Raw genomic sequence first — 26,504 nt, forward strand, 5'->3', positions numbered from 1 at the left:
TGCCGCCTGTGGTTGCCGGACCCACCACTGCCACGACAGCTTTCTGAGTCTCAGTGCACCCAGTAGAGTGGATGCAAGGGGTGCTTGGGGGGCCCGTGACCCAGGCCAAGCCCACCTACTCCCACCGCAAGGGCTCTCGGCTCCCAGGGCCACGGGGGCTGCCCAGATTCCTGCCCCACGTGGGCCTGGCCCCGGGAAGCCCCTGATGGTGGGAGCTATCTGGAGCAGGCCTGAGCCATGCTGGGGGTGAGCGGAAGCAGGGCAAGGCCCCTGAAAAGGCGGGCATGGAGGAGCACTGGGGGGCGCAGCCAGAGAGGCCAGCTGGGAGAGGGTGGGCAGGGGCCCTGCCGGCCTGCTTCTTCATCTGTCACGGGGACGGAGGGGGGCAGCCCTGCCTCACAGGGCAGCATGGGGCCCCTCAATGTGGGGAGGGACTGTCAGGGGTCCTGAGAGAAGGAAAGGAAGAGGAGGGGGAGGACAGGCGGGGAAGCCTCCCTCCACCATGTGCGTGGGCGAGAGCAAGATTCCAGAACTCCCCAGGGAGGCTGAGGAAGATCCAACCTTGCAGCTGCCATTGGCTGGACTGTCAGGGACTGTGGCTGTCCCCACCCTGTACTTCCTGGCCCCCACTCCTCCCAGAGGCCTTCAGCTGACCCGCGTGAGGGTCGGGCACCTCTGGCCCTCTGCGACACATCACAGCCCAGAGAGGGCAAGAAACTTGCCCAGTGCCATCCAGAGAGAACCTGTGACTGTCTGCAGAATGAATGAGTGAGTGCGGGAATGAATGAAGGTCCTGCTGGAGCGCCATGGAAGCGGCCTCTTCCAAGCAGGAGAGCCCTGATGGAGGGCAAGGGGCGGGCATGAGCAGGCTTTCCTGCTGCCCTGGCGGCTGTGCTGGGGGGTGCAGGCACCAGCTGCGGTGGCCTCCCCCCCACCAAGTCCAGGCTTGGGCGGAGGTGGCACAGAAGGCCCTTCCATCTGTCCCCGCCCTGTGGGGCCTCTCATGGAGGCTGGCACGGGCCCCTCGGGGGGCACACGGGTCTGCCGTTGTGTGGGCGCCTGGGCCCGGAGCAGTGCCGGTTGGCGCGAGTCGGGGCAGGCCCGCCCACCTGGGAGCAGGTTCAGCTCCCGCCTGCAGGGGCTGGAGGCCCCCCGCCCCCACTCTTTCTTCCTGTCTTCCAAACCCCAGCTTCAGCCTCCCCACCCAGCCCACCCGAAGCTCCTTGGCACCAACCGAACCTGGGGTGCCTCTGTTCTGAGGGTTTGCCCTCCCTGGCCTCAGTGTCCTGACTGCCATCCTGCAGGTCCAGGCAACCCCCTTAGAGCACCCCTGCGGACCCAGAGAGAAAGCCCACCAGGGGTGCAGGGCTGGTGGAGGGGATCTCGCTGGAGAACCAGAGTTGGAGAGGCCACAGCTCTGGAACGAGGCAGGTCTGGGCTCAAACTTCCGCTCACGACTTAGGAACTTTCCCTGAGCATTAACTCCAGGCCTGGGCCCAGCGATCTGGTGCTGAACAAGACACGATTGGGGCGCTGGAGTCCATGGCACAGCAGGAAAGGCCGGCAGTGACGGTGGCCATCGTGGCAAGGACGCCAGGCTGGGTGCAGTGGCTCATGTGGTCCTCACAACACCCTGTGGAGCGGGCCTTCTGATCATTCCCATTTACAGCAGGAAAAACTGAGGTGCAGAGAGGTCATGTGACTCACCACAGGTCACCCAGCTAATAACCAGCACAGCCAAGATTTAAACCCCTTGTAGCTGGCTCCCAGGCGCTGATGAACAAGCTGAGTCACCTTGAACAAAGCAACCTAGTCCCACTCAGCCTCAGTTTCCCCAAACCAGGCAGCCTGAGGTAAGCTGGAGCAGGTATGATGTAGATGGACTTGGGAAGTGACAGGTGGAGCATTGAGTGGGCTGCGGCAGCCCCCACCTCATGGAGCCTCCCTTCCAGTTCCTGCAAAATGGGGTCTGGATTCTAACCCCCCAGAAAAGACCCAGCAGCTGAGGAGGGCAGGCCCCTCACAGGGGGGTGTTTCCAGCATGCATCTGGCCAGCTGCAGTCTGCAGCCTACAGCCCTTGCCTGAGCCAGTGGACCCGAACCACAGAAGGCTGGGGGCTGCAGGGCTGGCCGGGGGGAGGGGGTGGGCCCAGGGGTCCTGGGAAGGAGCAGTGGAGGGGTCACTGCGGACACACTGCAGCCCAGCCTCCTGGGAGATGCAGGAGATGGCATCAGAGCTGGCCCGGCCCACCTGCAGCCAGATGGCCACCCTGCCTGCCCGCCATCCTCACTGGTGGCCCCTGGGGAGTGACCCTCCCTCTGGCTCCACAGAGGTGAGGACGGGAAGAGGCAGAGGAACCGGCTGTGCGGGACACCTGAGCCCAATGACCAGGTCTCCCAGGGGGCAGCCGCCTGGGGGCTGGGAGGCAGAGCCGAGGCCGGTTCCCACCGCCTGCCCCCAGAGGGCCTGGGAGGAAGCAGGTCAGCAGGTGGTAGGCCAGCTGGAGCCTGGGTCAGCCCCGACCTGCTTTTGCTAGGCACGGAGACTAGGCCCAGCACCTTCTGGCCTCAGTTTCTCAATCTGTGACCAGGGACACGGTCCCCTCCCCAGCTCCTGGGAGCAAGGTGGGCGTGCAGGACCATCACCCCACTTCACACATGGGCAGCTGAAATTGGGAGCAGCGCTCACAAGAGACAGTGGTGGTCCCGGCTCACTGCTGTGGGGCCAGTGCTCAGGGCCAAGGAGGCCACCCTCTGTGTGGGGCCTGCAGACCCTGCTTTGGTCTTGTCTCTGCTACCGGGCGGCTGAGGTCACTCCAGCCTTCCACATAGTGTAAAAGATGCGTTGGAGGATCAGCTGAGCCTGTGCTTGGCACAGGTGATTGCCAGACAGAAGGCGCCTTCCGGTCGTTGGGGCAATCACAGGGGGCAGGTACTGGGCCCTGCTGGCCTGGGGCCTGGTGGCCACTTGCCCGGCGCTCATGCCCAGACCTGAGGCTGAGACAGAAATGTGCTACTAGTGAGAAGGCCCAGCAGAGCACTGGGTGTTGAGGGCTTGCCAGACCCCCATCTTTGTGCCAGGCAGGTACCTGGGGCCCCCGGAATGGGCAGAGAGGCAGGCCACCTGAATGTCCACCTGTGCAGAGGAGAGGACCACGGGCTGCCTGCCCACTGCCTCCACCATCAAGCAGGCTCTCTGCCCCTCCTAACTCACCTGTGTCAGGGGGTCCCCGTGGTCTGAGGCTCTCTGGTGAACGGCAGAGGCTTGGGCTTGGCAGTGAAGAAAGGTGCAGCCTCCCAGGCTCTTGGCATTTAAGGGGTCCTGGGTTGAATGGTGGCCCCCAAAAAAGATAAGCTCCAGTCCTACCCCCCTAGAACCTGTGAATGGATCATCTTTGGAAAAGGGATCTTTGCAGACGTAATTAAGTGAAGGATCTCGAAATGGGGTCATGCTGGGTTGAGGGTGGGTCCTAAAAGCAATGGCAGGTGTCCTTCTAAGAAGAGGGGTAGACACAGAGACATGAGGGAATGTGGCTGCGTGAGCAGAAGGCAGGGGCAGGCGGTGCAGGCGCGAGCCAGGGAACACCAGCAGTGGCCAGCAGCCACCAGAGCCTGGGAGGGGGGCCTCCAGGGGGAGCACCCCTGCCCACACCTTGATCTGAGACTTCCGGCCTCCAGAACTGGAAGACAATAAATATCAGTTTTAAGGCAAGTTTGCAGTAATTTGTTACAGCAGCCCCAGGACACTAACTTGGGGGCAGGGGGATCTGAAAAGGTTCATCTCCCAAACCTGGGTGGCTCGGGGAGAAGCAGGGGCCTGGGAGAGGGGACAGTTTGGGCCGGCCCTCCCCCCACAACCTCCGGGGATACAAGTCCCACAGACTCCTGTCCCAGCTTGGGCCCATAGCCCATTGGTCCAGGTGAGTTGTAGGGGTGAGCTCACAGCAGCCCAGGCCTCTGGAACCCACAGGACCAGCTACCAGCTTCTCCTGCAGCCTGACCACGGGTCCCTCCTAGTGGCCACCTTCCTGCCAACTGGTCCCCTGATAGGGAGCCTTCTTCCCTCTCTCCTCAGGATCCAGCTCGTCCAGGAAGGACATCCCCCTGTGGCCAGCCCAGGCCTCACCCATCCACCCCAAACAGGCTCTGCCTAAGGCAACCTTCCTCTGAGATCCCATCCATTGCCCACACAGCCCTGGCTCATGGGACATGCCGTGTGAATGTTCTGTGATGGGCGAGCAAGTGTTCAGGGAGCCTTGGCCGACCCCAGTGCCTTTGCACCCTGCCCACATGTTGCCTCCCTCATTTTCTCCTTGTGTGTCCAGAACACAGGCTGACTGTGTTCCCTGGTCAGCTCAGTCTCCGTCCCCATCCTTTATTTTACCCTGTCGATCCTGACCTGAGCTACATCTGTTTGCTTACAGTCTGCTGGTCCCCAGGATACCATGAGCTGTTGTGCTCCCAGTTCCATCTCCAGGGTCCACCATAGGGCCTGCAGCCTCCATATGCTGCCAGCTACATGAGGGGAAGGTTTGGTGGCTGCTCAGGAGGGCTCTGAAGGCAGGGTGACCTGAGGATTCCCCAGCCACCTGCACAAACCTCAGTATGGGCTAGCTCTGGGCCCCTAACCTCTCTCTTTGTATCTGGAGGGGGTGGCCAGGCCAGGCCCATCCTGGAGGGGACACCCAGCCCCAAATCCCCTCCGTTCCCAGAACCAAACTCAGCAGGGCCCGGAGTCACTGCCCAGACAGAAGGACGTTGTGGAATCCACGGTCTAGCAAGGGTTTGTGGCTGCCACAGTCACGAGGTCCCCTGAACAGGAGGAAAGTTCCCCGGCGTCCAGCCCTATCTCCCCAGGGCTGGCTGGGCGCCCCTAAGCACAGCCTGCTGTCTCGCCCCCAGCCCCTCCGTAGGGCAATGAGAACATGGGGAGTATGTCTCTGGGGGAAGTAGGGATCCAGCCTGGGGGTGCTGCGGGCCCCACGCAGGCCCGGGGGCAGGTGGAGGTGGCTCCATACCATCAGCTGGGTCTGGGGAATAGCAGGAGCAGCAGAGGTCAGGGAAGGCTCCGGAGGAAGACCTGGGAGAGGATCGGGATGCACTCGGGGGGAAGCTGACTCAGCCTCCACAAGCCCCACTTCTCCGGCAGCGCCTTCCTGGTGGGGCCAACCTTCCGTCCAAATTGCCGCCACCGCTGGACAGGAAGCGCGTGGCGGGGCCGCGCCCTGGCCTCAGCCTCCCACCTTGGCCTGGCTGCCTCTCTAGGGAGCAAGGCTGAGGCAGCCCGGCCGTCTCCCAATTTCCAGGTGGCAGCTGGGCCGGAGGGAAGGAGCCGGGGCGGGGCCGCGGGGGCCACTCCGCCTGCGTGTGCCCACGTGCTCACCACGCGTCCCTGGCCCAGGCTCACGCAGGCCCTCCGCCCCCGGGGCAGTACCGCACGCTCTGCACATGGGCTCACCCGCACGTGTGAAGGTAGGCACGTGCCCGTGCACTTGAGGACTGGCATCTGGGGCCCCAGGACAGCGCTGGGCCTCTCTGCAGGGCTGGGCATAGTGGCCCCCGAACCACATGCCATGTCGCTGCCAAGGGAAGGTGAGGGTGATGGGGAGGGGGGCGTGCTCAGGCCCCGGTGGCCAAGGCATCCCGCCCTCTCTCCAGGGTCCTACTCGTGCCCACACCTGTTCTCAGGGGAGGCCACGGGCCTGGCGCTCAGCTCCTGAGAGTGGCAGCCCCTCCCCATCCCCCTCTGCTTTCTCATCACACCAGCAGGGACCGGCCTGTGGCTCCGGCGGCAGCAGCAGCAGCAGCAGCAGCAGCAGCAGCAACAGCAGAGGACAGCCTTGCAATCTGAGCTGGGAGCTGGGGAGGACTTTCCAAAGGGAGTAGAAGAGGCTGAAGAAAGCCTCCAGAGAGGTGGGGAGGAGCTGAGGGCCGAGGGAGGATGGCTGTGCATGTGTGTACAGACCCAGGAGAAGCACCTGAACTCGGCCCACGCCCCGCTTTCCAGGCCTCGGAGGAGAAGGACGCCTTCCCCCAGGCAGGGCCTGAGGACCCGGTGTGTGTGCACGCTGGCCTGCCCAGCCCGAGTCCCTGCTTCCCCAGGACCCCCTGTTGATGCGTAGCTGTGTGTGCATGTGTACACGTGCCTGCATGTGCTCCAACCCTGGAGGATGCCGGGCCGGCCCCCAGGCTGGGGCTCCTGTGGGCAGGGAGGTGCATCCCTGTCTGGCCCAGAATGCCTCCGTTCCCACGCCATCACAATGGCCACACAACAGGGCCCCCAGGGACGGAACCTAATCCTGGGCTATTGAAGACCTGAAAGCCGTGGCCCTTGCCCCTAGTCAGCAGACAGCCCTGCCCGGGACATCTGATCCACCGCCGCCCTCGCCTCAAAGGGGGACACTGTCTCCCCAGGGCCCCCCGCCCCACTGGCATAGACAAGGAGGGAAACTGGGTCACTGGGATAGAGTGACAGCAGCGGCCGGCAGGGATGACACTGGAGTGGGGGCGGCCACTACAGGCAGGGCCAGGCCCTGAGGATGCTCCAGGCCTGAATATCTGCTCCAGGGTACCCTCAGAGCCCCACAGAGGGCCTGCAGTTTGGGGGATCAGCTGAGATGAAAAACTACCTGCCTTCGCCCAGCACACTGTATTGGGGACAGAGCTGAGACTCCTTCGCCACCTAGGGAAATGCCCCTAAGTCCCCCTGTCCCCCTCACCTCCTGGAGCAGACCTGCCAGCCCACAGGTCCTCCCCCTGAGTATGTCCCACTCCTGCTTGGTTTCCTGGCCCTCAAAGAGCATTCTGGGGCAGCCAGGAAGAGTCAGGCCCAAGAGTGGCTTCTGGGAGCAGAGACCCAACACTTCTCTGTCTGCGGCCCGTTCACCATCGCCACCCTGCCTCTGAGCCTGAGCACTCCACCCTCCTGCAGACCCTGCGTGGGGGTCCTGGAGCTCAGCAGCCCCTGGGCTGCTGGGGACCCACAGGAGGTTTGATCCCACAGATTCTTGCTCTCCCAGGTGGCCGGAGACACATGCTCACCGCTGCATGGCCTTGGGCAGGACCCTGCCTTCTACCTATGAAACGATCTCAGCCCTTACTGCCCCTTTGTAGGTCCAGCAAGTTGTTAGCTCTGGGCTCGGAACGGACCTGGAATTATGATCCACCTCCTTCCTCGGCGGCCAGGGAATCTGTGGCCTTCAAGATGGTCCAGAGGGCCCACTGGCTTTAGCCCCACCTGCTGGACCTTAGTCCCACGGAGTGAGCTGCCCAGGGAAGAGAAAGGGGCTGCTAGGCTCTTGCTTTGCCTGCTTGACTTTGCCGTCGCCAAAGTGGCTGCCCAGAATGACCCCAGAGCTGCCTGGGGCATGCCCACCCTGCCCCTTCGTTCCTGCAGCTTCCTCTGGCAGCCGGGAGATTTACGGCCTCGGCAGCAGCTGCAGCCCAAAGCCAGGTCCTCCTCACCCTGGGTACTCCAGGGAGGGGGTGCCAGACGGGAGGGCACTGGGGAGTCCACTTGGGCCGGGCTTCTCTGCTTGTCGGCACCGAGCCCAGCATGTTCCAGAACTGGGGTGGGGGTACTTGGGGCAGATAACCCCCCCACCCGAACGCTGTATGACCCAGGCCAGCTCACTTCCCTCCCTGAGCCTCAACTTCCTCATTTGCAAAATGAGAGCAGGAGACGCCCTGCTAAGCCTGTCACCCTGGGCCCCCCCTTCCCCTCTACTTTCCTGACACCAACCCCCCTCTGCCGTTGGCAGAGCCAGCTGGGGTGCCCCCCCTCCTAGGCCTGGTTGGCATAGGGTGGCACAGCTTAGGGGCTGTGGGAGGGGGTAGGAGCGTTTGCACAGGAGGGCAGGGTCTGTGGGGGGGCCCCCCCAGTGTGGGGGCAGGAGGTGGGGGACGGGAGCTCAACCTGGCGGGCGCTTCGGCAGTTCCGTCCGCTGCTTCTGTCAATATGAGCCTTCCTGTTTTGGAGATTAAACCTCGGCTGAGCAAACAGCTTTCAAGGAGGCCCCTCCCTGTCACCTTCCCAAACCCAGCCTGGCCTTGGCTACAACCACCTGGTGGCTGTCCAGGGTGACCAGGCCAGGCTGGCTCTGCTGTCCTAACCCCCAACCCCATCAAGCCCCAGACTGCAGCGCAGGCGGTCCGGCCCGGCCCCAGCCCCCACTGACTGCCCCCACTGCCGCCGAGGCCACCGCCCCAGAAGCCCCCGTGTCATCCTTCCGGGCTGGTGCACTGTCCCAGCAGCCCTGCCCACTGCATCCTCTGCCCTCATGTAACCCTCCTGCGGGAAGCGAGGAGCAAGTGGAGCCTTGAGCCCTCATTGCCAGCACAGGCCTACCTGGTGGGGACCCCGGGCATGGCAGGAGAGCCCCCCCCAAGTGCCCCACAGAGGCCCATCATTTGGCTGCTGATTTTCCCACTTGGGTCACCTGATGTGGCAAGCTGGGACATTGCCTGGGGCCTGTCTTCTCCGTTGTAGGACATTTAGCAGCATCCCTGGCTTCTGCTGACTCGATGTACTAGTTCTGACTTCCCCCCAGGTATGACGACCAAAAATGTCTCCAGGCATTGCCAAATACCCCCCAGAGCCCCAGTCACTCTGGGGTTGAGAAGCCCAGGGCTAGTCCCTGCAGACCATGTGCATACAAGGAAACCAGGGCTGCAGAGAGAGGCCAGGCCTTCCCGCTGGTGCGGGCCTCCGCCCAGTCTCTGTCCCGCGCCCCCTGCCTCCCTCATCCCTTCCCACCAGGGCCTACCTACCTCTGAGGAGCCTGGCCCTGCCCTCCTCCAAGAACCCTCCCTGGACTAAGCTTCACTGTTGCTGGGGCCACCCAATGAAGGCAGGAGGGAAAGCAAAGGCCTGGCCACAAGGACACAAGGCCCAGAGGGACAGACAGGTATGGAGGCTCAGGGTTGACTCCTGGTGTCTGAGCCGGACTGGAGTCGAGTCCCCTTCTATAACGCAATTCAAACCACATCCCTTTTACTCACAGACCTTCTGTGGCTCCGTATTGCCTCCCAAGCCTGACCCTGAGCTTGGCCTTAGAGGCCCCTGCTTACCTCCTCAGCATCATGTCCCACCGTTCTCTACCCACACCCCCACCGAAGTGTACAACCTCTCCAGACACCCCTGGGCGGCACCCCTTCCCTGTCTTCCCTGCCCAAACTTCTGAGCTACTGGTCAATGGTCACCATCCTTCCCTGGAAGACTTGCATGAAGCCCCCTTCTCCCAACCCTGGCACACAGTGGATTACCCCTCACCCAGGCCCCAGACACACTTGGGCTTGACCCAACTTCCAACCCCGACCATGCTCTACCTGTTTGAAGGACACCTGAGAGCCCGAAGAATCCTCCCCACAAGACTATGAGCTGCCTGGGGCCAGGGGCTGTGTCTGAGTCACCTCCTTCATTATCCCAGAGTCAAGCAGAGCCAGGTGTGGAGAAAGTGTCGAGGGATCCTATTGAATGGTTGGGTGAGTGGACAGATGGATGGACGGACAGACAGGTGGATGAAGCGTTTCCATGGTGGTGGCTCATCTCTTTGTGGGTATGATGGCCACTCCTGAGCATATAACCTCTCCCAGCCCTCACTTCCAGGGCAGCCTGAAATAGACACCAATGCCATATCCTCCTCCATCCCCCTGAGTGAGGGGACTTACTCAACCCCACTCCTGTTGCAGAGGAGCCTGAGGTCATGGAGTTACAGAGATAAAGTCAGGATCACATGGTGAGCAAGGCCCCCTTTGAGCCAAGACTCTGATCCCTACTACCTCCATTCGGCCAGGAGCCCCTCCTTCCACTGCCCCCAGGGTCTGGTCCCATTGACATGGGCACTGGGTCATGCCTGGGGCAAGGGGTCATGCCTGGGGCCTGCCAGGCTCCAGGACAGCCACGCCCCACCCTGTGGCCACAGCACAAGCTAGTCATTCTTGGTAAGACAAAGGCGGGCTGGGGCAGAGTGGCTCTGGTGGCTCCCCGGTGGGTGTCTGGCCTCTGTAGGACGTCAGTAATGTGTTCTCACAGCCAGGGCTCTGCTCCTGGGGGCTGCAAATCAGATTAGCCCAGTCTGGCCTCCACACAGAGCCCCCAGGAAGAGATGCAGCTGCCAGGCAGAGGCCTGTCTCCCTCCTGGTGTGTAGAAACCCTGCCCCATGGCTGACAGGCTCCTTCTCCCCGACTTGCTGTGGGGTCAGGGGCATGCCTCTTCTCCTCTCTGGATCTCCCATGTCCCATCTGCAAGAACAACAGTTTAAGTGAGACCTTTAGAAGCCTTCTGACTGTGGTGTTCAGAAACGCTGCCAGTGCACGGTGGGCCCACAGTATATGGTGGTCATTGGGGCATCTAGGGGTGTTAGCCCCTGCCACCCACCTCAGATCTGCCTTCAGGCTTCATCCCTGGTGCCAATCCAGAGTTCAGTGGGCAGCCATGCCTCCTTACCCGGAAACCCACATTCCCTGGGGCTGGTGCCTGGGGGAAAGAGGCAGGAGGTGTTCCCTTGAGCCTGTATGTCCATATATCTACATGCAGCCAGCCACCCACCCAGCCTCTTCATCCACTCAGCCAGCCAGCCATCCATCCATCCATCCATCCATCCATCCACCCATTCACCCACCTACCCAGCCAGCCAGCTACCCACCCACCCAGTCTGTTCATCCACTCATCCACCCACCCACCCACCCACCCATCCATCTATCCACTCACCCATTCATCTAGCCAGCCAGCCAACCACCCAGTCTGTTCATCCACTCATCCACCCATTCATCCAGCCACATCTGTTCATCCATCCACCCATCTATCCATCCATCCACTCACCCATTCATCTAGCCAGCCAGCCAACCACCCAGTCTGTTCATCTACTCATCCAGCCACATCTGTTCATCCATCCACCCATCTATCCATCCACCCATTCACCCAGTCAGCCAGCCAGCTACCCACCCACCCAGTCTGTTCATCCACCCATCCACCCATCCACCCATCTAACAAACGTTTCTCAAATACCTAATACATGCCATGTATTGTTCTAAGCACTGGGGCACAGCCACGGATGATAGTGTTTCTGCGGTCATGTAGCCAGCATCCAGCACCTTCCCAACCATCCATCTATCTCTCTTTTTGTGTCTCCATCCATCTGTCCCTTCCCTTACTCATCTGTTCAGGCATTGTTTACTGGGTACCTACTTTGGGGAAGGCACTGATGAGGATCACAATGTGGCCCCTGTCCTCACATAGTTCCCAGGCTAGCTGGGGAGGCAGGCAGGGAAATGGGCAGTTATAATCTCATGTGGTCCACTAGGATGGGGTTGGGTACCACAGGGGGTTGGGGAAGACTTCCTGGAAGAAGTAGCATTTAGTTGGCCTTGAAGGGTATCCCCTGAAGCTTTACTCAGCCACCTAGGCTGAGTCACCTGGCCACTCTGACCATGCCAGGCCCCAGGGTTCAGGCCAAAGGGCCATACCACCAGTGCTCATTGCCACTACGGCTGCAGAGGACCAGCCTGGGGTGGGTAGGGCAGGGCAGGAAAGGCAGCAGCCACATTACTTTACAGAGTCAAGTAAAATCCTGAGATGCACAGGGGGAGAGAACTGGCCCAAGACCACACAAAGCGCGGCCTGGGGGTGAGGGACTCTGGGTAGAGTGGGTGTGCAGGCAGGCTGGGCCGGGCCAGGGGCTCCATTCACAGCTGTAGGCTGTCTATTCTTCTCGTGGGGGCAGTGCCTACCCCAGCTGCAGTAATGGGAATCAGCTGCCGCCCGCCTGCTGTGCCCTCTCCCTCCTGCCACAGAGCCGGCTGCACTGGGCTTCTGAGCCAATCCCTCTTCATTACCTCCCCTCCTGCCAGCAGGACTCTTTGTCCAGAAGCTTCTGGGCTGGGGCCCTCCCTGAGCCTCTGTGGCCAGGTGACTCATTGCCCTTTAGGGGGCCCACATGCGCCCTGGCATCTCGAAGCCTCCCTAACTCCCAGGTATCTTCTGATGCCCTCACAGCAGCACGAGGCATGGGGGGGGGGGGGGCAGGAACCCTCATGTCTGTCTGTCCAACAGGGTGCGTGATGCCCAGCTCCATCTTCCTGCTGCCAGATCTCAGAGGCAGTGCCTTCTGTCTCTGGGCCCCGCTGCTGGGTTGGAGAAGGCTTGCTCCGGTGACATGGAACAGGCCTGCCTTTGATGACTTCTTGCGAGTTAACCACCGATTATGTCCCCTGGATCTTCCCAGGAAAGAGACGATCCACAGGAAGCCAGCTCCAAGGTCCCCAGGAGCCTGTGGAGAAGGGGCTTCCAGAACCTGGTGGGACCGACTCCATCCACGGAAGGCCACAGGCTGAGCCCGCAGGCCTGAACTCAAGTGGGGGCACCGTACTGCCTCTGAGCCTGATTGGGGGTGGGGAGAGTAGAGCCCCAACGAGACTTCGTGGTGACATTTTCCTTGGCACCTCTCTGTACCCCTTTAAGGGGCAGTTCCGAAGCCGTTCAGCCACCTGCTGCCCAGGAGCCCCATGCAGGGGCTGGTGGAGACACCATGAGGTCAGCTGCCCAGAAGGTATGTACACCATGTCCCTGGATGAGAGGGCCAGACTGCCTGTCTGACGTTTTGCCCATAAGCACCTTATAAAACGCAAGGTAGTGTTATCCTCAGGCCATGGGAGGAGACCTGAAGTTCAGAGCAGAAACGTCCTGGGTCCCAGGCTTGGAGCTGAGAAAGGACCTGGGTTTTCGAGGCAAGCCCTCTGGCTCCAGAGGGGCCCCCAGCCCCTGGCCTGTGCTTGTGCCTATGCCTGCAGCAGGGTCCTGGAGCAGCCCCAGCCCCTTTCCCCAGGTGGGGGCCTCCTGGCGACCTGGTCACCCCCCTCCCCTCTCAGGCTCCCCATTTCCTGTCCTGAGCCCAGCACCTCCCCTTCTCCCATGGCTGTTTAGCTCAGTGGGTCCCTGGTGGGAGCATTTGGGCCTTGGGCAAGGGCAGGGAGGAGAGCGCCTCAGGCTGGGGAAGGGGTGGGGGGGGTAGCGAAGCCGGCCACCCCCTTATGGTTTTTAGACCTCAAGGAGTCACCACGAAATTCCATTCTCCTGACAGCAAAGAAACTGAATCACTCTTGCCAAAGTCCACGGCCCCCACAAGAATGCTATAAGGCTTTGTCCTGTGTTCCCAGACAGACAGCCGCACCGCACCCGGGGCCCCCACTCCCGGAGCCTGGATGCAAGGGGGTGCAGGAAAGCCCCTGCCGGGCGTAGGCCATCCTCCCCCACCAGGCTGGACCAGTCCCTCTCTCAGTACCTTGCTTCCTCTCCTCCCTCCCTGAGTGCAAGACAGCAGTCCACCGAGCTTCACCTTGTTTTCTGTACAATGGGCACAGTGCGCCCACTGTCTGGTGCGTCAAAGGGCCCTGTAGCCAGGGCACACGTCAGAGAAAGCAGGGAGTGCCATCTCCTCAGCAACCTGTCAGGTGGGCGTATGGGGCAACACGGCTGTGTGCTGCGCTCCCTCTACCTCTTATAGAAGGCTCCGCATCTAGAGGGTAGCAAGCAAGGATGCTACTGACCTGACTCCCAGGTACAGGGCACAGCTCATGCAAAAATTTTGGGGCTCCATGGTGCTTGGGCTGTATCAGAATGGGAAGGATTGTAGGGTGCAACAAGAAATGGGGCTGGGAATGAGTCCCAAGGCAAGTAGACACCAGGCCAGGATTTGAACTCAGAGGCACCGAGGAGCCATGGAAGATTCGGATCTGTTTGTGCATGTGTATGTGTGTGCTGGCGGGGGGGTGGGGGGGTGGGATGATCAGAGGGGCCTGGTTGCTGAGTGCAGAATAAATACAGCAGGGAGACCGGGGACAGGGAGACCAGGCAGAGAATGCCCAAGAGGAGAGATGAAGGTGGTGGAGAGGACTCTTTCTCAAAATAGCCCAGACTGAGGATAGATGGGAGTTGGTGGTAGGGCAAGGGCCATGGGGACTTCAGACCTGAGGCTGGGCGGAGCTCAGCTGGCTATGTGGGGACAGCCCGTGAAGTCACAGGGTCCTTTTTCCCCCTGCCCACCCCCACCTCTCCTGCTGCCTAGAGGTTCCAAGGCTGGGCTCTGGCTGATGGGGGAGGGGTTTATGGCAGGAGGTGACACCACGGGAGGCTTGTCACTTGGGCATGGCCAGCACCATCTGCTCAGGCATCTGCCTGCCTGAGGTGGCGCCCCGCTAATTACCTGGGGTAGGGGGGCAGGAAGACGCCTGGGAACCACTATCCCCCATCACACCCCAGGACAGAGGCGCTGGGGTAGGGCCCCAGGGCCCCAAGAGCAAATGGGCCACAGGCTCCCCCCTCCCTCCGCCGGGGGTGGGGGCAGGAATCTGGTACCGGGGCCAGACTTTTACCCAGTCAATCCTACTGCCTTCAGGCCCTGCCCTTGACGTTCAGGTGGAGGAGGAGGGCCAAGCGCCGTGAAGGTAACCAGCCGTGGGCGGAGTGAGCGCTACCTGGGACCTTGGCTCCGGTGGTCGCAGGGGGCCTCCCGACGAGGGGATGCCAGAGACGAGAGGGAGGGGACCGAGGCGCAGCCAAGCGCAGAGCCGCCCCCAGCTGCGCCTCCGGAAGATGCGGGGGGCAGGGAGCTCGGACCCCAGCCCCCCGCCCCCCGCCCCTTCCGGGCCCCTGGCCCCTCGCGCTCACCCCGGGCTGCCGCGCATTCCTGCCGCCCCTGCTCGTGCGGTGGGCGGGCCCGGCCCGTGGGAAGGCCTGGGGACCGGGGCGCCGTGTGCCGGGGGCGGGGCGGGGCGCAGCTGGGCCGCATCTGGCCCGAGCAGAGAGGGACCAAACGGGACGGAGGGGCAGCCTTTCATCCCGCGAGGGGCGGGGCGCCCGGCGGATTTCGGGGACCGGCCCCCACCCCCCGCCGCTGGGCTGGGATGCGAGGAAGGTAGCTGGGGGGGAGGGGGGCGTTGAAGGTGGAACGAAGCACAGGTGCGTTCTCGCTGGAACCTTCTCGGTCGTCCCGGACGCTCCGCCTAGGCGCCGCCCCAAGGGGAGGCTGCGGGGTCGGGGGTGCAGTGGCCTGCGGGGGAGGGAGGGAGGACGGCCCGGTTCCCCTCGGGGCCGCCCGGAGCCCGCGGCCCGCAGCCGCCCGCGGGGACGACCTGGGCGGGGCGGGCCGCGCACGTGCTCGCAGGGGCGGGGGCGGCGCGCCCGCCCGGCCTTTCCCAGACCCCCGCCGCGGCCCCACGTGGGCGCTGCGAGCCTCGGGGGCGACCCGCCGGCCCCGCCCCGGGGCCCGGGGGCCAGTGAGCGCGGGGGGCGGGGCGGGGGGCGGGGCGGGGCGGGAGGCCACGCCCCGGGGCGGGCCGGGCCGCGCGGGGAGGTTTAAGAGCGCGGGGCGCGGGCCGGGGCGGCTGGACGCGCCGCGGGACCCGGGCTGCTCGGCGTGGCTGCGCGGGGCGGGCCGGGGCGCGGGGCAGGGCGCGGGGCAGGGCGCGGGGGCCGCCAGCCCGCCAGCCCGCCAGCCCACCAGCCCACCATGCTCAAGCGCTGCGGCCGACGCCTGCTGCTGGCGCTGGCGGGCGCGCTGCTCGCCTGCCTGCTGGTGCTCACGGCCGACCCGCCGCCGCCCCCGGTGCCCGCCGAGCGCGGCCGGCGCGCGCTGCGCAGCCTGGCGGGCCCCGCGGGGGCGGCCCCGGCGCCCGGGCTGGAGGCGGCCCCGGCGCCCGCCGCGCTCGCCCGCGAGGTGCAGAGCCTGTCCGAGTACTTCGGCCTGCTGAGCCGCGCGCGCAGAGACGCGGGCCCGCCGCCCGGGGGCGCCCCCCGCCCCGCCGACGGCCGCCCCCCGCCCCCGCCCCCGCCCCCGCCCCCGGCCGAGCCGCTGGCGCCCCACGACGTCTTCATCGCCGTCAAGACCACCAGAAAGTTCCACCGCGCGCGCCTCGACCTGCTGCTGGAGACCTGGATCTCGCGCCACAAGGAGATGGTGAGCCCTCGCGGCCCGTGCGGTGCAGCCGGCGGCGGGTCCGACGGCGCCAGCCCGCGCCTCCGTCCAGCCGCCGGGAACTCCTGGGGGCCGTGACGCCGGTCCCTCTCTTCCCAGCCCGGTGTGCCTGCCGGGGCCACTCTCCCCGGAGAGCTGTGGAAGTGTCACAGGGGGACGCGACCCCATCCAACTCCCAGAGCCCTGGATGGTGTGCGATGACTCTACACCAGCTGCCAGTGTTTGGGGTCGGTGCCCTGTGACGCTTCCTAACCCCCCAGACGCTGGAGTCCATTAATAAGGTGCTGTCGTTTCCAAATCCCCCCAAAGCCGATTCTTCTTCGTGGGGCACCCGCACTGGGCGCAGACCCTTCCCTGGGGAGGAAGACTTGTTCTCAGTGGTGGAATGGGGAATGAGAACCTCCAGCATAGGGCTGGTGTTCCCCCCCCCAAGTCTCTGCTGTAGGATAGGGGACAAGTCATCGTTCAAGGTAACCTGGAGTTAGAGCGTGTGTTGGTGAGCCCTGGAGAATCCATCTTCAAAGAAAGCTGTTTTTCGGGGCGGGGGGGTGTGCAGAGACCCTGTCCCCACAGCACAGGAGTCTCTGGAGTTTGGAACCTTGTGCTTAACTGCACGCTCGTTGCACATTGGCTTCCTACACATAATCAAGACACACCCCACTTTGAAAATCTTCCTCGAGGCTGCAGCAGGAGGCTGCAGCAGGACGGTTGGGTTGGGGCGGGCAGTGTGGGCCCTGCCAGGGGAGGGGCAGCGGAGGGAGGGTAGGCCCTGGGCTAGGACATTCAAAGGCTTGAGTGGGCATTTGGGATGAAGCTGAGAGACCCTTGACTAGGGTGAGGGCTCAGAGAAGATCCCACCCCCCTTCCTCCCTATTTAAACCTCATGATGAAGTCCTGGGATCTTCTGGAGTGGCTGCGCCCTGTTTTGGGACTGGGTTCTGGTGAGGTCATGATGGGGGCCAGGGTGGGGGGTGGGAAGGGTCCTCTCTGGTTCCCGTTTGGGGAGGGGGCCCCCTGGGAGCCCCGTGGCAGCCTCCTGGGAAAGCAGCATCCCCTTTCCCAGGGGCTCAGCGGGCCAGCGGGAGGGGGCGGCGGGGGCCGGGGGTTTTGTTTGGCCGCCGGGCCGTTAGGATTCCCAGCGCCCGGCGGCTCTCACGCCGGCCGCTTGGGCAAGGTAACAAAGCCCCTTTCTCCAACGGAGAAAGGCGTCCGGCCTCTTGTGTGCAGCTATGCGCTCCATGGGAACCGCCGCTGGCGTGCTGGCCACTCAGGTTGCCTGGCGATGAGGGGGCCGACGGCCCCCCCCATCCCTGACTGACAGCCCTTGTGGGGCACCATCCTTGAGCCAGGCACCCTACCCCCCCAGGACTCTGCCTCCCTGCTGTGTGACCTTTGGCAGCCTTCGGCTTCCCCTGGGCTGCCACCAGCTCTGAGTGCAGACCCTAGGGGCTTTCTCCAGCAGAGGGGGTGGTCGAGGGGTCTTGGGTACCAGTGCCAGCCGAGGTGGGTAATGTTGGGCAAGACCTGAGGCCTTTCTGACCCTCAGTCTCCTCATCTCTGAAATGGGGAAAGCCTTGTCCTTCTAGTATGGTGTTGTAAGAGGAATGGCAGAACGTGGAGGTGGAGGGAATGAGTCAGGGTGGGGGCTGTCACTGCCCTGGGCCCCGAGGTCCCTGCTGAAGGGGCCACTCAGGTTTCCTTCTGAACCCACCCAGGAAAGGCTGCATCTGCCCCAGCATCAGCTCGTGTGTCACGGCGTGCCAGAGGGCTTCACATCGCCTTGTTGGGCGAGGGGGTCCTTGAAACTATCCCAACCAGGGTCCTCCTCTCCCAGTCCTGTGCCTGGTGATTCAGACTCAGTGTGATGGGGGAAGACTCTGAGAAGTCCAGGCTTTGGTGGGGGAAACCCAGAGAGGCTGTGCAAGCTGAGAGTGGGCATCTAACTGACGTGGAGGGTTGGGGGACTTCCTGGAGAAGGTGCCATTTGAGCTAGACAGCACAAGCACAGAGCATGTATAAGAAACTTCCAGCACTTGGCATGATAGTCAAGGGGTGGGGGTAGGTGGGGGGCAGGGGCGGTCAGCAGGGGCCACACTGTGACAGTGCTCAATGAGTCCAGGATGAGGGGCTGGACCTTTGGCCCCCATGCCCCCCCTCACAGGAGTGGGCCAGGCTTCTGCGGCTGCCACCACAGCGACCACAATTGCTGGGGGAGAGCTTGGCATCCTGTGTTTCTTTGAATCGCAGCTCCAGGAACAATGCCGCTTCCTGTGGGTGTCCTCCCGCCCGCGCTGGGCCAGCCTTGCTGCCCCTGCTGCCCTGCTCTTCCTCCTCCAGCCCCATCGTTGGGGAAGTGGGGAGGAGGCCTGCGGGGGTGGGGTGGGGTGGGGGTGGTCTCGGTCTCTGGAAGGCTCTTGGGGCTAGACCAGCACCCCCTCTGCCCCAGGGCATGACCACAGGCTGGAGGCTGCCCCTCTCTGGTCCTCCTTGTCCCTAGTGTACATTTAGGGAGTAATGGAGCCCACCTCTCAGGGCTGCTAGGGAGACCAAAGAAGAGTCCTGGGCGGCCCAGGACTCTGTTTCTGTGCTTTGCTCTGGCTACAGGGGAGCTCTTGTTATGCCCATTTGACAGAGGGGGATACTGAGGCTCTTAACCGCCAGACAGCCCATCCCCTCCTCTGCTGGTTGCTCTGATGTAGGGAGACCGGAGGCCTGGCACCCTCACAGCCCCACAGCCCCACCCTCCCCGGTACCCTCTCCAGGCCGCCTGCCTCGCTCTCCCCACAGCTGAACAAAGGTGACTTTAATCTCCATAGCCTTGGGCTGGGTTTTTAGGGCACCACCAAAGCGCGGGAGAACAGGCCCCGCTTGATCTCATTAAGAAAGCATTTTCCTTTTAATCCAGCGACGGCAGTGGCGCGTCTGCACTGGCCGGTCTCAGCCTCCCACAGCATTCCTGGGCTGAGATGCTGGGGAGTGGGTGGGGGGCTGGGTGCAGGTCTGTGCGTGCGGGCTGCCTTGGGGTGCCTGCAGGGCTCTGGAAAGAGTGTATGGAGAGGGCCTACGTGGGGTCTGCCCCAGTTCTCAGCCTGTGATCAGCAGCTAGTGGCCTCACCTGAGTATGTGCTCCAGTCTGAGGTCAGGCCAGGCAAGGGGCGGGGGGCTGCCCAGAGGGCCACCTCGAGGTGGGTCCCCCAGGTTCCTGGATGTGTACTGTGCTCCAGGCTTGCACGTGCTAGATCCTCCCTTGGACCCACAGAAGGAAACAGGTCCGGTGGGCATGGAGGTGGGGGTCTTCTGCCTTCTTAGGCTCAGAGCACCCCCCTCACCAGCACCGGGCCCCGGCTTTGCATTCAGCCATGCCTGGGTGCGCTGGGCGGCACGCGCTGGGCGGGCCAGGCAGAGGAAGGAACATTCCTCCCCGTGTGCCGACGGGCCCAGGCGGGTGCCGGCAGCTCCTGGCCCCGCCCCACTGCCCCCCTCCCCCTTCCTCGGAGCGATCCTGGCAGGGGTGGCCCGAGCTGGCACAGGTGGAGCCTTGATGTGGCCTTGGGCAGGCCTGTCTGCCAGCCTGGATTTCCTTGCCTGAGCAGTGGGAGGGGGGCTGCCGGGCCTCGTGGGGGCTGGGGGTACTGATCTTGGGGCTGGGGCACATGCGGTTTCCTGCCTCAACCCTTCTGATGATCGGCGTCTCCGGAGAACAACGGTGCCTTCTTAGGCTCAGAGAAGGTGACCTGCCTGGCTAGTCACCCTGCCCAGGGTGTTGGGTGGGGGCGGGGGAGGGGCAGACTTGAAGGCCCAGCCCAGAAGGCTGTAGTGCTGTGGCTCACCCCTGCCCATTGGACCTCTCGCCCAGCCCGGCCCAGTTAACCAGGCCAGCTGTATGGTAATGGGCAGCTCGGCCACTCCTGCTTAACGCGGCCGAGTTAAGGCCAGCCCGGCGCCCCTCGCCGCGCGGCCCAGGACAAAGCTGGCGGACAATGCCTGGTGATTCATCCTCCCTCCGGGCCCTTTGTCCGCCAGGGCTTGGCAGCCGCCCAGCAGAGGCCTTTGTCCCTGATTGAGACTTGGCTTCCCAAAGCCGACCTCCTCCGCCTGTCCCCCCCCCCCCCAGCCCCTCTGCCCCCTCCTGCAGGCTGGGCGCTGTGTCAATAAGGGTGTGTGTCCCGCCAGGTGTGCGGGGCAGGCAGGGAGCCGGTTACCTGGCGGGTGGGCGGGGCGCCCCACCTGGCTCGTGCCGGCACAGCCGCCCAGCGACCTGGGGGCCCAGCTGCCGACATGGGGGGTGGGGTCTGCAGGAGTCCCAGCCCTGCTTCTGCCTAGGTTGGGCATTGGAGACCCACTCTGTGCACGTGGGGAAACAGGCCGACTGAAGGGTGGGCGTGACTGAGCTGTGGCTGCTGGAGCCCTGGGGTATCCAGCTCCGCTCCCACAGCAGCCCCGGGGTTGGGGGACACAGAGCTGTCTGTTCAAGGCCATGTTTCTCCTTCCAGACGTTCATTTTCACCGACGGGGAAGATGAAGCCCTGGCCAGGCGCACGGGTGAGCCCTGGGCTTGGGGAGGCCAGGGGGACTCCATTCCTGGGAGGAACTGTCCCCTCCACTCGCCCTCCTCCCCTCCAGAGAGGTCACAGAGGCCACGGGCCAGAGAGGGCAGTTTACTCAACTGGTTTGCTCAATGCCCCGCCCCACCACTCGGAGGGGGGGGGGACACCCAATTCTCATGCAAATGAGGTCCTTTCAGCTCCCGAGGCCCTTTGAGCTGATGTGGCGGCAACAGGTGGCCGGTGCTGGGAAAAAGCCGCCTGAATGGGCTGGGGCGGGCCGGGGTTGCCCTGAAGGGGGTTGGGCCGGGGGTGGGGGGGGTGGGGGGGATCACTGGGCCGTGAGCCCTGTGCTAGGGAGGGGGCCGAGGAGGGAGCCCGCTGCAGGGCACAGCTTGAACCCAGGGCACTCTGGGACGCCCCCCCCCCCCCCCCCCCCCCCCCCCCGCTGCTCCGCTCTCACAGGGTGCTCGGTCCTCTCTGAGCCAGCTCGAACCTGCTAACGGCCCCCCTTCCCTTGTTCACAGGCAACGTGGTCAACACCAACTGCTCGGCTGCCCACAGCCGCCAGGCCCTGTCCTGCAAGATGGCCGTGGAGTATGACCACTTCATTGAATCGGGGAGGAAGTGAGTGTTGGCCTCAGGCTGCCGCCCAAGGATTGTGCCCCATCCCCTCCAGGTCCCTGCCCTGGCCTTCTGCACCCCTTGACGCCCTGCCCTCTGTCCCCTCTGCTGCCCGCTTCTCTGCAGGTGGTTCTGTCATGTGGACGATGACAACTATGTCAACGTCAGGGCTTTGCTGCGACTGCTGGCCAGCTACCCGCACACGCAGGATGTGTACATCGGCAAGCCCAGTCTGGACAGGCCCATCCAGGCCACAGAGAGGGTCAGCGAGAACAAGGTGGTGAGTGCCCTGCTCTCTCGGGCCTGCGCTGAGCGGGGAGGAGGCCAAAGGTGTCCCTGGAGCCTGGGGCAAGGGTCTCACCATGCTCCCCTCCCACAGCGCCCTGTCCACTTCTGGTTTGCCACCGGCGGGGCTGGCTTCTGCATCAGCCGTGGGCTGGCCCTGAAGATGAGCCCGTGGGCCAGGTGAGTGCTCTTGGTGTCCCGTGTCCCGTCCCCCCCCCTCCCCCGCCATGAACCTACCCTGGGTCCCTGGCCTCGTTCATCTTCCCAGCAGCAGGTGTCCCTAACCTCATTCGTTGGCAGGCTGAGTCATGAATTCCCACCTCCGCCCCCAACTGGTCACTTCCTGCCTACTGGGCAGCAGGGCTGGTCAGCGCCAGACCCAGGCACCACTGGGCAGGACTCTTTTCTGCACCCAGTAACCTCCAATTCAGAATTGTCAGGCTGGTTCAGAGCAGGGTGCTGCACTGGGAGGGGATCTGCATCCAGCTCCCCAGGGGCATGTTCCCTCCTCTCCCCAGTCTGGCTTCTTCGTTCCCTGCTGGGTCCTACCAAGCTCCTGATGGGCAACCAGCTCCTGCCTTTTTGTTCAGCGGTTGTTGGGTCCTTTCCTCCTGCAGCAGGGGCCACTTCATGAGCACGGCCGAGCGGATCCGCCTGCCGGATGACTGCACCGTAGGCTACATCGTGGAGGCCCTGCTGGGTGTGCCCCTCATCCGCAGCGGCCTCTTTCACTCCCACCTGGAGAACCTGCAGCAGGTGCCAGCATCGGAGCTCCGGGAGCAGGTGTGCTGCCCCGGCCTGGGCAGAGGAGAGCTGCTGGGCTGGGAGGGAAGGGGAAAACCAGAGGAGGAACCAGGTGGTGTGGGGGGAATGGGGAGTCACTGTTGTAAGCAGGGACATTAAGAAGGGCCCCACTGTTGGCTGCCCCTCGGACACCCCCACCTCCGGCAGGACCCTGCTCCTATCCTGCGCGACATGCCTAGTCTGTGCTGTTTGGGGGCTCTTCCTTTTTTTTTTTTTTTTTTTGATTTTTTTATTTATTTATTCATGAGAGACACAGAGAGCGAGGCAGAGATACAGGCAGAGGGAGAAGCAGGCTCCATGCAGGAAACCTGATGTGGGACTCGATCCTGGGTCTCCAGGATCAGGCCCTGGGCTGAAGGCAGCGCTAAACCGCTGAGCCAGCAGGGCTCCCGGGGGCTCTTCCTATATATAGCAGCAGAGGATTCTTGGCCTCCGCTGAAGCCCCCACTCTAGACTTCATCCTGGGTCGTGCAGGGCAGGTGGGGCAAGGTACAGTGTGACTCGTGGGCCTTCCTTCTTGGTCCAAGGGAGGACAGAAGGCACAGCTGTACCCCTGGATTAAAACCACAGGGCCCACCACTGACAGAGCCCAGGGTATGGGGGCCCCTCCCAGCTTCACTCTGTGTCTCCTCCCACAGGTGACCCTCAGCTATGGCATGTTCGAGAACAAGCGGAATGCCATCCACATGAAGGGGCCCTTCTCAGTGGAGGCTGACCCGTCCAGGTGAGGAAGCAGGTCCAGATAGAGGTTGGGATGTGCGGCAGGTCCCCTGGGGTGCGGTGGGGGTAGGGGGTCTGCAGGAGCTGGTCCTGTGAAGCACCCCCAGGAGCCTTGCTCAGGGTATAATAGGGCCCCCCCTGCGGCGGTGGGTCTGAAGATGGGTCTCAGTACCCACTCCCCACACAGACCAGCCCTCTACTCCATCCCTACAGGTTCCGCTCCATCCACTGCCACCTGTACCCGGACACACCCTGGTGTCCCCGCACCACTGTCTTCTAGCAGCCGTGGTTGAGACCCCGTCCTCGGGCGCCCCTGGTATCCAAAGGGCCCGGGGACCTGTGTTGTGCCGCCCTGGCCTTGGCATTCGAGGCTCCCTCAGGGCCGTGCCTGCGTGTGTGTGCTCTGTGCCTGTGTGCAGCAGGCTGCTGGGCAGTTCTGCTCTGCCAAGGAACAGGCCAAAGTGCCACTTGTCTGCCTTTCCATGCCCCGTGGGTCAGCAGGCTCTGGTGCCCCATCCCAGGATGTGAGTCAGAGGTCACTGTGGGCCTTTTTATTATTTTGGGGTCTTTCGACAGCATGAGGACCAGGGGCTGCTCTGCAGGGATATGCAGGTGCCTCTCCCTTCCTGTCGGGTGCAGGCTCTGTGCCAGGGGGGCCCTGCCTCCGAGCCCCTTTTCCCACACACTGCGCTCAGAGGAACAGCAGCCAGCACCTGGGCGCAGCCACCCCATGAAGCCCCTTGCGACCATGTGGCCAGGTGAATAGCAGCTCCCCTCCCAACCATCCTGGGTGGGGTGTCTTTCCAGTCCTTGCGGAGGTCTTCTCTTTGTCTCCCCATGATGGGAAGACAGAGCTGAGCATATTATCTCCTCTCTGAAGTAGAGAGAAAGTCGCCCATAATGGGCGTGTCTGTAAATATTGTGACAGTATTTTTTTACTGTGCTTGTTTCTCATAAGGGGGTGGGTAAAAGGTAAGGTGTTCTTGTTTTGGGGGGTGGGTGGGGCGGGTGTTATTTTATCTTTTCTGTGGATCAGAAAAAGCAGAAGCCAAAATTGAGATGATCTTTGTTGTTCAAGCTGATGGAAATGTCTACTGCTCCATATATTTATATGTCCCAGCATCTGGACCACCCTTGCCCCCTCCTGTACCGTACCTGTCCCCCGCAGGCCCAGCTTGGCACACCTGGCCCGTGGGGTGTGTTTTGTCTTCTGTTTTTCTTTCTGCAAAGACATAGCTAGGAAAGCCACCGATAATGGAAAAGTTCTCAGGGAATTGAAGTGTGGTTACTATGGTGACGTCCTTTGCTGTGAATAAAGTGCTCTTTGGGGCAACCCTGGGGTTCTGATCTTGCTGGAAATTGGGCCTGAGGTGCAAGTCCATGGGAGGTGGATCCAGGGGACCTGGGGGCTTGTTTGCTGTCAAGGAGGGGGGGAGAGAGATAGAAGGGAAGCGGAGCAGCCATTGGCAGGTGCGTGGGAGGCGCGGCCAGCCCCAGGCACTGTGGATATGGTCAGGGGTGGCGGAGTGGCCCTAAGGCTCCATCCTGTGTCAGGCCTGGTTCTGGAGGCTGCAGGGAGCCTTGCCTTCCCTGTGGGAGGGACGGGGGCTGGAGATGGCGCAGCCTGGGACCTTCTTACCTGGCTTCATCCCCATCACACACTCACGGAGGCCATATCCTTGTCCCATTTTGGAAATGCCAGAACTAAGGCTCGGAGCCAGGGACCGCCAAGGTTAGGCACCTAGGCTGGCGGGGTGGTAAAGAGCTCAAACGCAGAGGCCTGGTGGTCTTGGGTCCTGGCCTCCCCTTCATTCACTTCTCAACACAGAATAGAGACAGTCATTTGAAAAGTGCCACATTTCCCCAGCCCTGACCTGCCGGGGACTCAAAGCCAGTCCCATGCCTGGGTGGCTCAGCAATTGAGTGTCTGCCTTTGGCTCAGGGCGTGATCCCAGGGTCCTGGGATCGAGTCCTGCATCAGGCTTCCTGCATGGAGCCTGCTTCTCTCTCTGCCTATGTCTCTGCTTCTGTCTCTCATGAATAAATAAAATCTTTAAAAAAAAATTTTTTTTAAAAAGCCAGTCCCATCCCCACCAGCCATGTGCTTGCATACTCAGCAGCCCCAAATGGAGGGCATGGGCCAGGACATCCTTCCTTCCTCACAACCCTTGCTGGTGGTGGCTCCTCGGGCCTGGGGGCACCTGGCCAGGGCCTGACCCCATCTGGGCCTGTATAGCCCTGAGTCAGCAGAGTGGCTTCCGGAAGGGCTGTGGGCAGTGTCTGGGACAGAGGGAGGGGAGGAGGACCCCTAAGCATCACAGCCTGACCCCCTGTCCAGGGTGCCCCCTCCGTGGTGCAAAGGGACATCCTAACTAATCACCAAGGAGAGGGAGCGGAGGGCGGCCACCGGCAGAGGAGCCTGCTGCCTGCCTGAGTACAGAGCCAGGGCCCAGGCCGCTGGCCGCAGCCCCACAGAGCTGAGAGCCCTTGCTGGGACAGGTAGGGCTGGCCTCAGAGCTGGGGACCTGGGGAGGAGGCCCTGGGTCCTCGTCTGAGAGCAGGGGTAAATGAGTCCCCAGGGCTCTGGGTGTGGGGGGCTGCCACCCAGGGGCACAGACACCTAGCCCTTCCCTCTTCTCAAGAAATGGAGGGCGGGCAGTTCCTCCTGAGAAGGGGAAGCAGGTCCAGGAGGGGCCTGACGGGAACCAGCAGCCCGATTTCTTCCATCTGCTGCCCTCAGGGGTGTGGGGAAGGGGCCCTCCCCCAGGAAGATGAGTCACAGAGTTGACCTCACTTCTCCCCCCGCAGCAGGCCTGAGGGTGTCATGCTCTCCCCTCCACCCCCCTGCACTGGGCTAGTGGCTGGTTGCCACACAGGGTCCCGGCTGACCCACGGGGGTGCCCATCCCCCAGCCCGGCCCCTCCCACACTGCCTGTCATTTGGGGGCTTTCAAAATAAGTAACCATGCAGCCATGGGGGCAGCTGGGTGCTCCCCACCCCCACCCCCTGGGGCTTCCGTGCTGCCAGGCGGCTGAGCGCGCCAGGTCCAGGCTGGGGGGCCCCTCCCTGCTCGGTTTAAACAAACTTCCCTTCACCTTGGGGCCATCACAGCCGACTAGACTTCCTGAGAGGCAGTGGCGCATCTGAGCTCCAGGCTTCACTGGGGTGCGGGGGGGGGGGGGGTCCGGGTCTCCGCACAGCTGGGGAAGAGGTGCGGAGGTGGGGCTGCTCCAGACGCCTGGGACAGAGGACAGACAGCGGACTGGGTCCCCACCACCCTTCCCCAACCTGGCCCACCCCCCGGTGGTCAACCCCGGGACTGCCTGGAGGCTCCCTTTCCTGCTGGGGGCTTCCTCCAGTTCGGGCCTCTCTGGGCCTGGGGCGGGGCGGGTGGGGAATGACCAGAGACGGTTTGTCAGACGGACAAGCCCCTCCTGCTTCTGCCCCAGGCCCATCTGCCCCCGCCCCCCCCACACTGAGCCCCAGCCTGGCCAAATGTTGGAGGTGACCCCTTCCTGAGCCCAGGGTGGGACACAAACACACAAGGCCCTTGGG

At 63.2% G+C, this 26,504-nt stretch overlaps 1 protein-coding gene across 1 annotated transcript; it reads left to right on the top strand.

Annotated features, from left to right (window-relative positions):
* The first annotated feature begins 15,492 nt into the window (after nt 1–15,492).
* Nucleotides 15,493–24,308, top strand: LFNG (LFNG O-fucosylpeptide 3-beta-N-acetylglucosaminyltransferase). Its single transcript, XM_072836793.1, has 8 exons — nt 15,493–15,954; nt 20,466–20,514; nt 21,044–21,143; nt 21,267–21,420; nt 21,520–21,605; nt 22,043–22,208; nt 22,868–22,953; nt 23,163–24,308. Exons 1-8 carry the CDS (start codon nt 15,508–15,510, stop codon nt 23,227–23,229), a joined length of 1,155 nt encoding a protein of 384 aa, XP_072692894.1. The 5' UTR covers nt 15,493–15,507; the 3' UTR covers nt 23,230–24,308.
* Nucleotides 24,309–26,504: the final 2,196 nt, after the last annotated feature.

This window comes from Canis lupus, chromosome 8 (assembly GCF_048164855.1).
Source record: "Canis lupus baileyi chromosome 8, mCanLup2.hap1, whole genome shotgun sequence".
In the NCBI taxonomy this organism is placed as follows: domain Eukaryota; kingdom Metazoa; phylum Chordata; class Mammalia; order Carnivora; family Canidae; genus Canis; species Canis lupus.

Bases quoted from the DNA above. Each gene is read 5' to 3' on its own strand.
- LFNG (XM_072836793.1), top strand. From the start codon at position 15,508: ATGCTCAAGCGCTGCGGCCGACGCCTGCTGCTGGCGCTGGCGGGCGCG. The intron at 15,955-20,465 runs GTGAGCCCTCGC...TTCTCCTTCCAG, and splicing joins TCTCGCGCCACAAGGAGATG to ACGTTCATTTTCACCGACGG. The intron at 20,515-21,043 runs GTGAGCCCTGGG...CCTTGTTCACAG, and splicing joins AGCCCTGGCCAGGCGCACGG to GCAACGTGGTCAACACCAAC.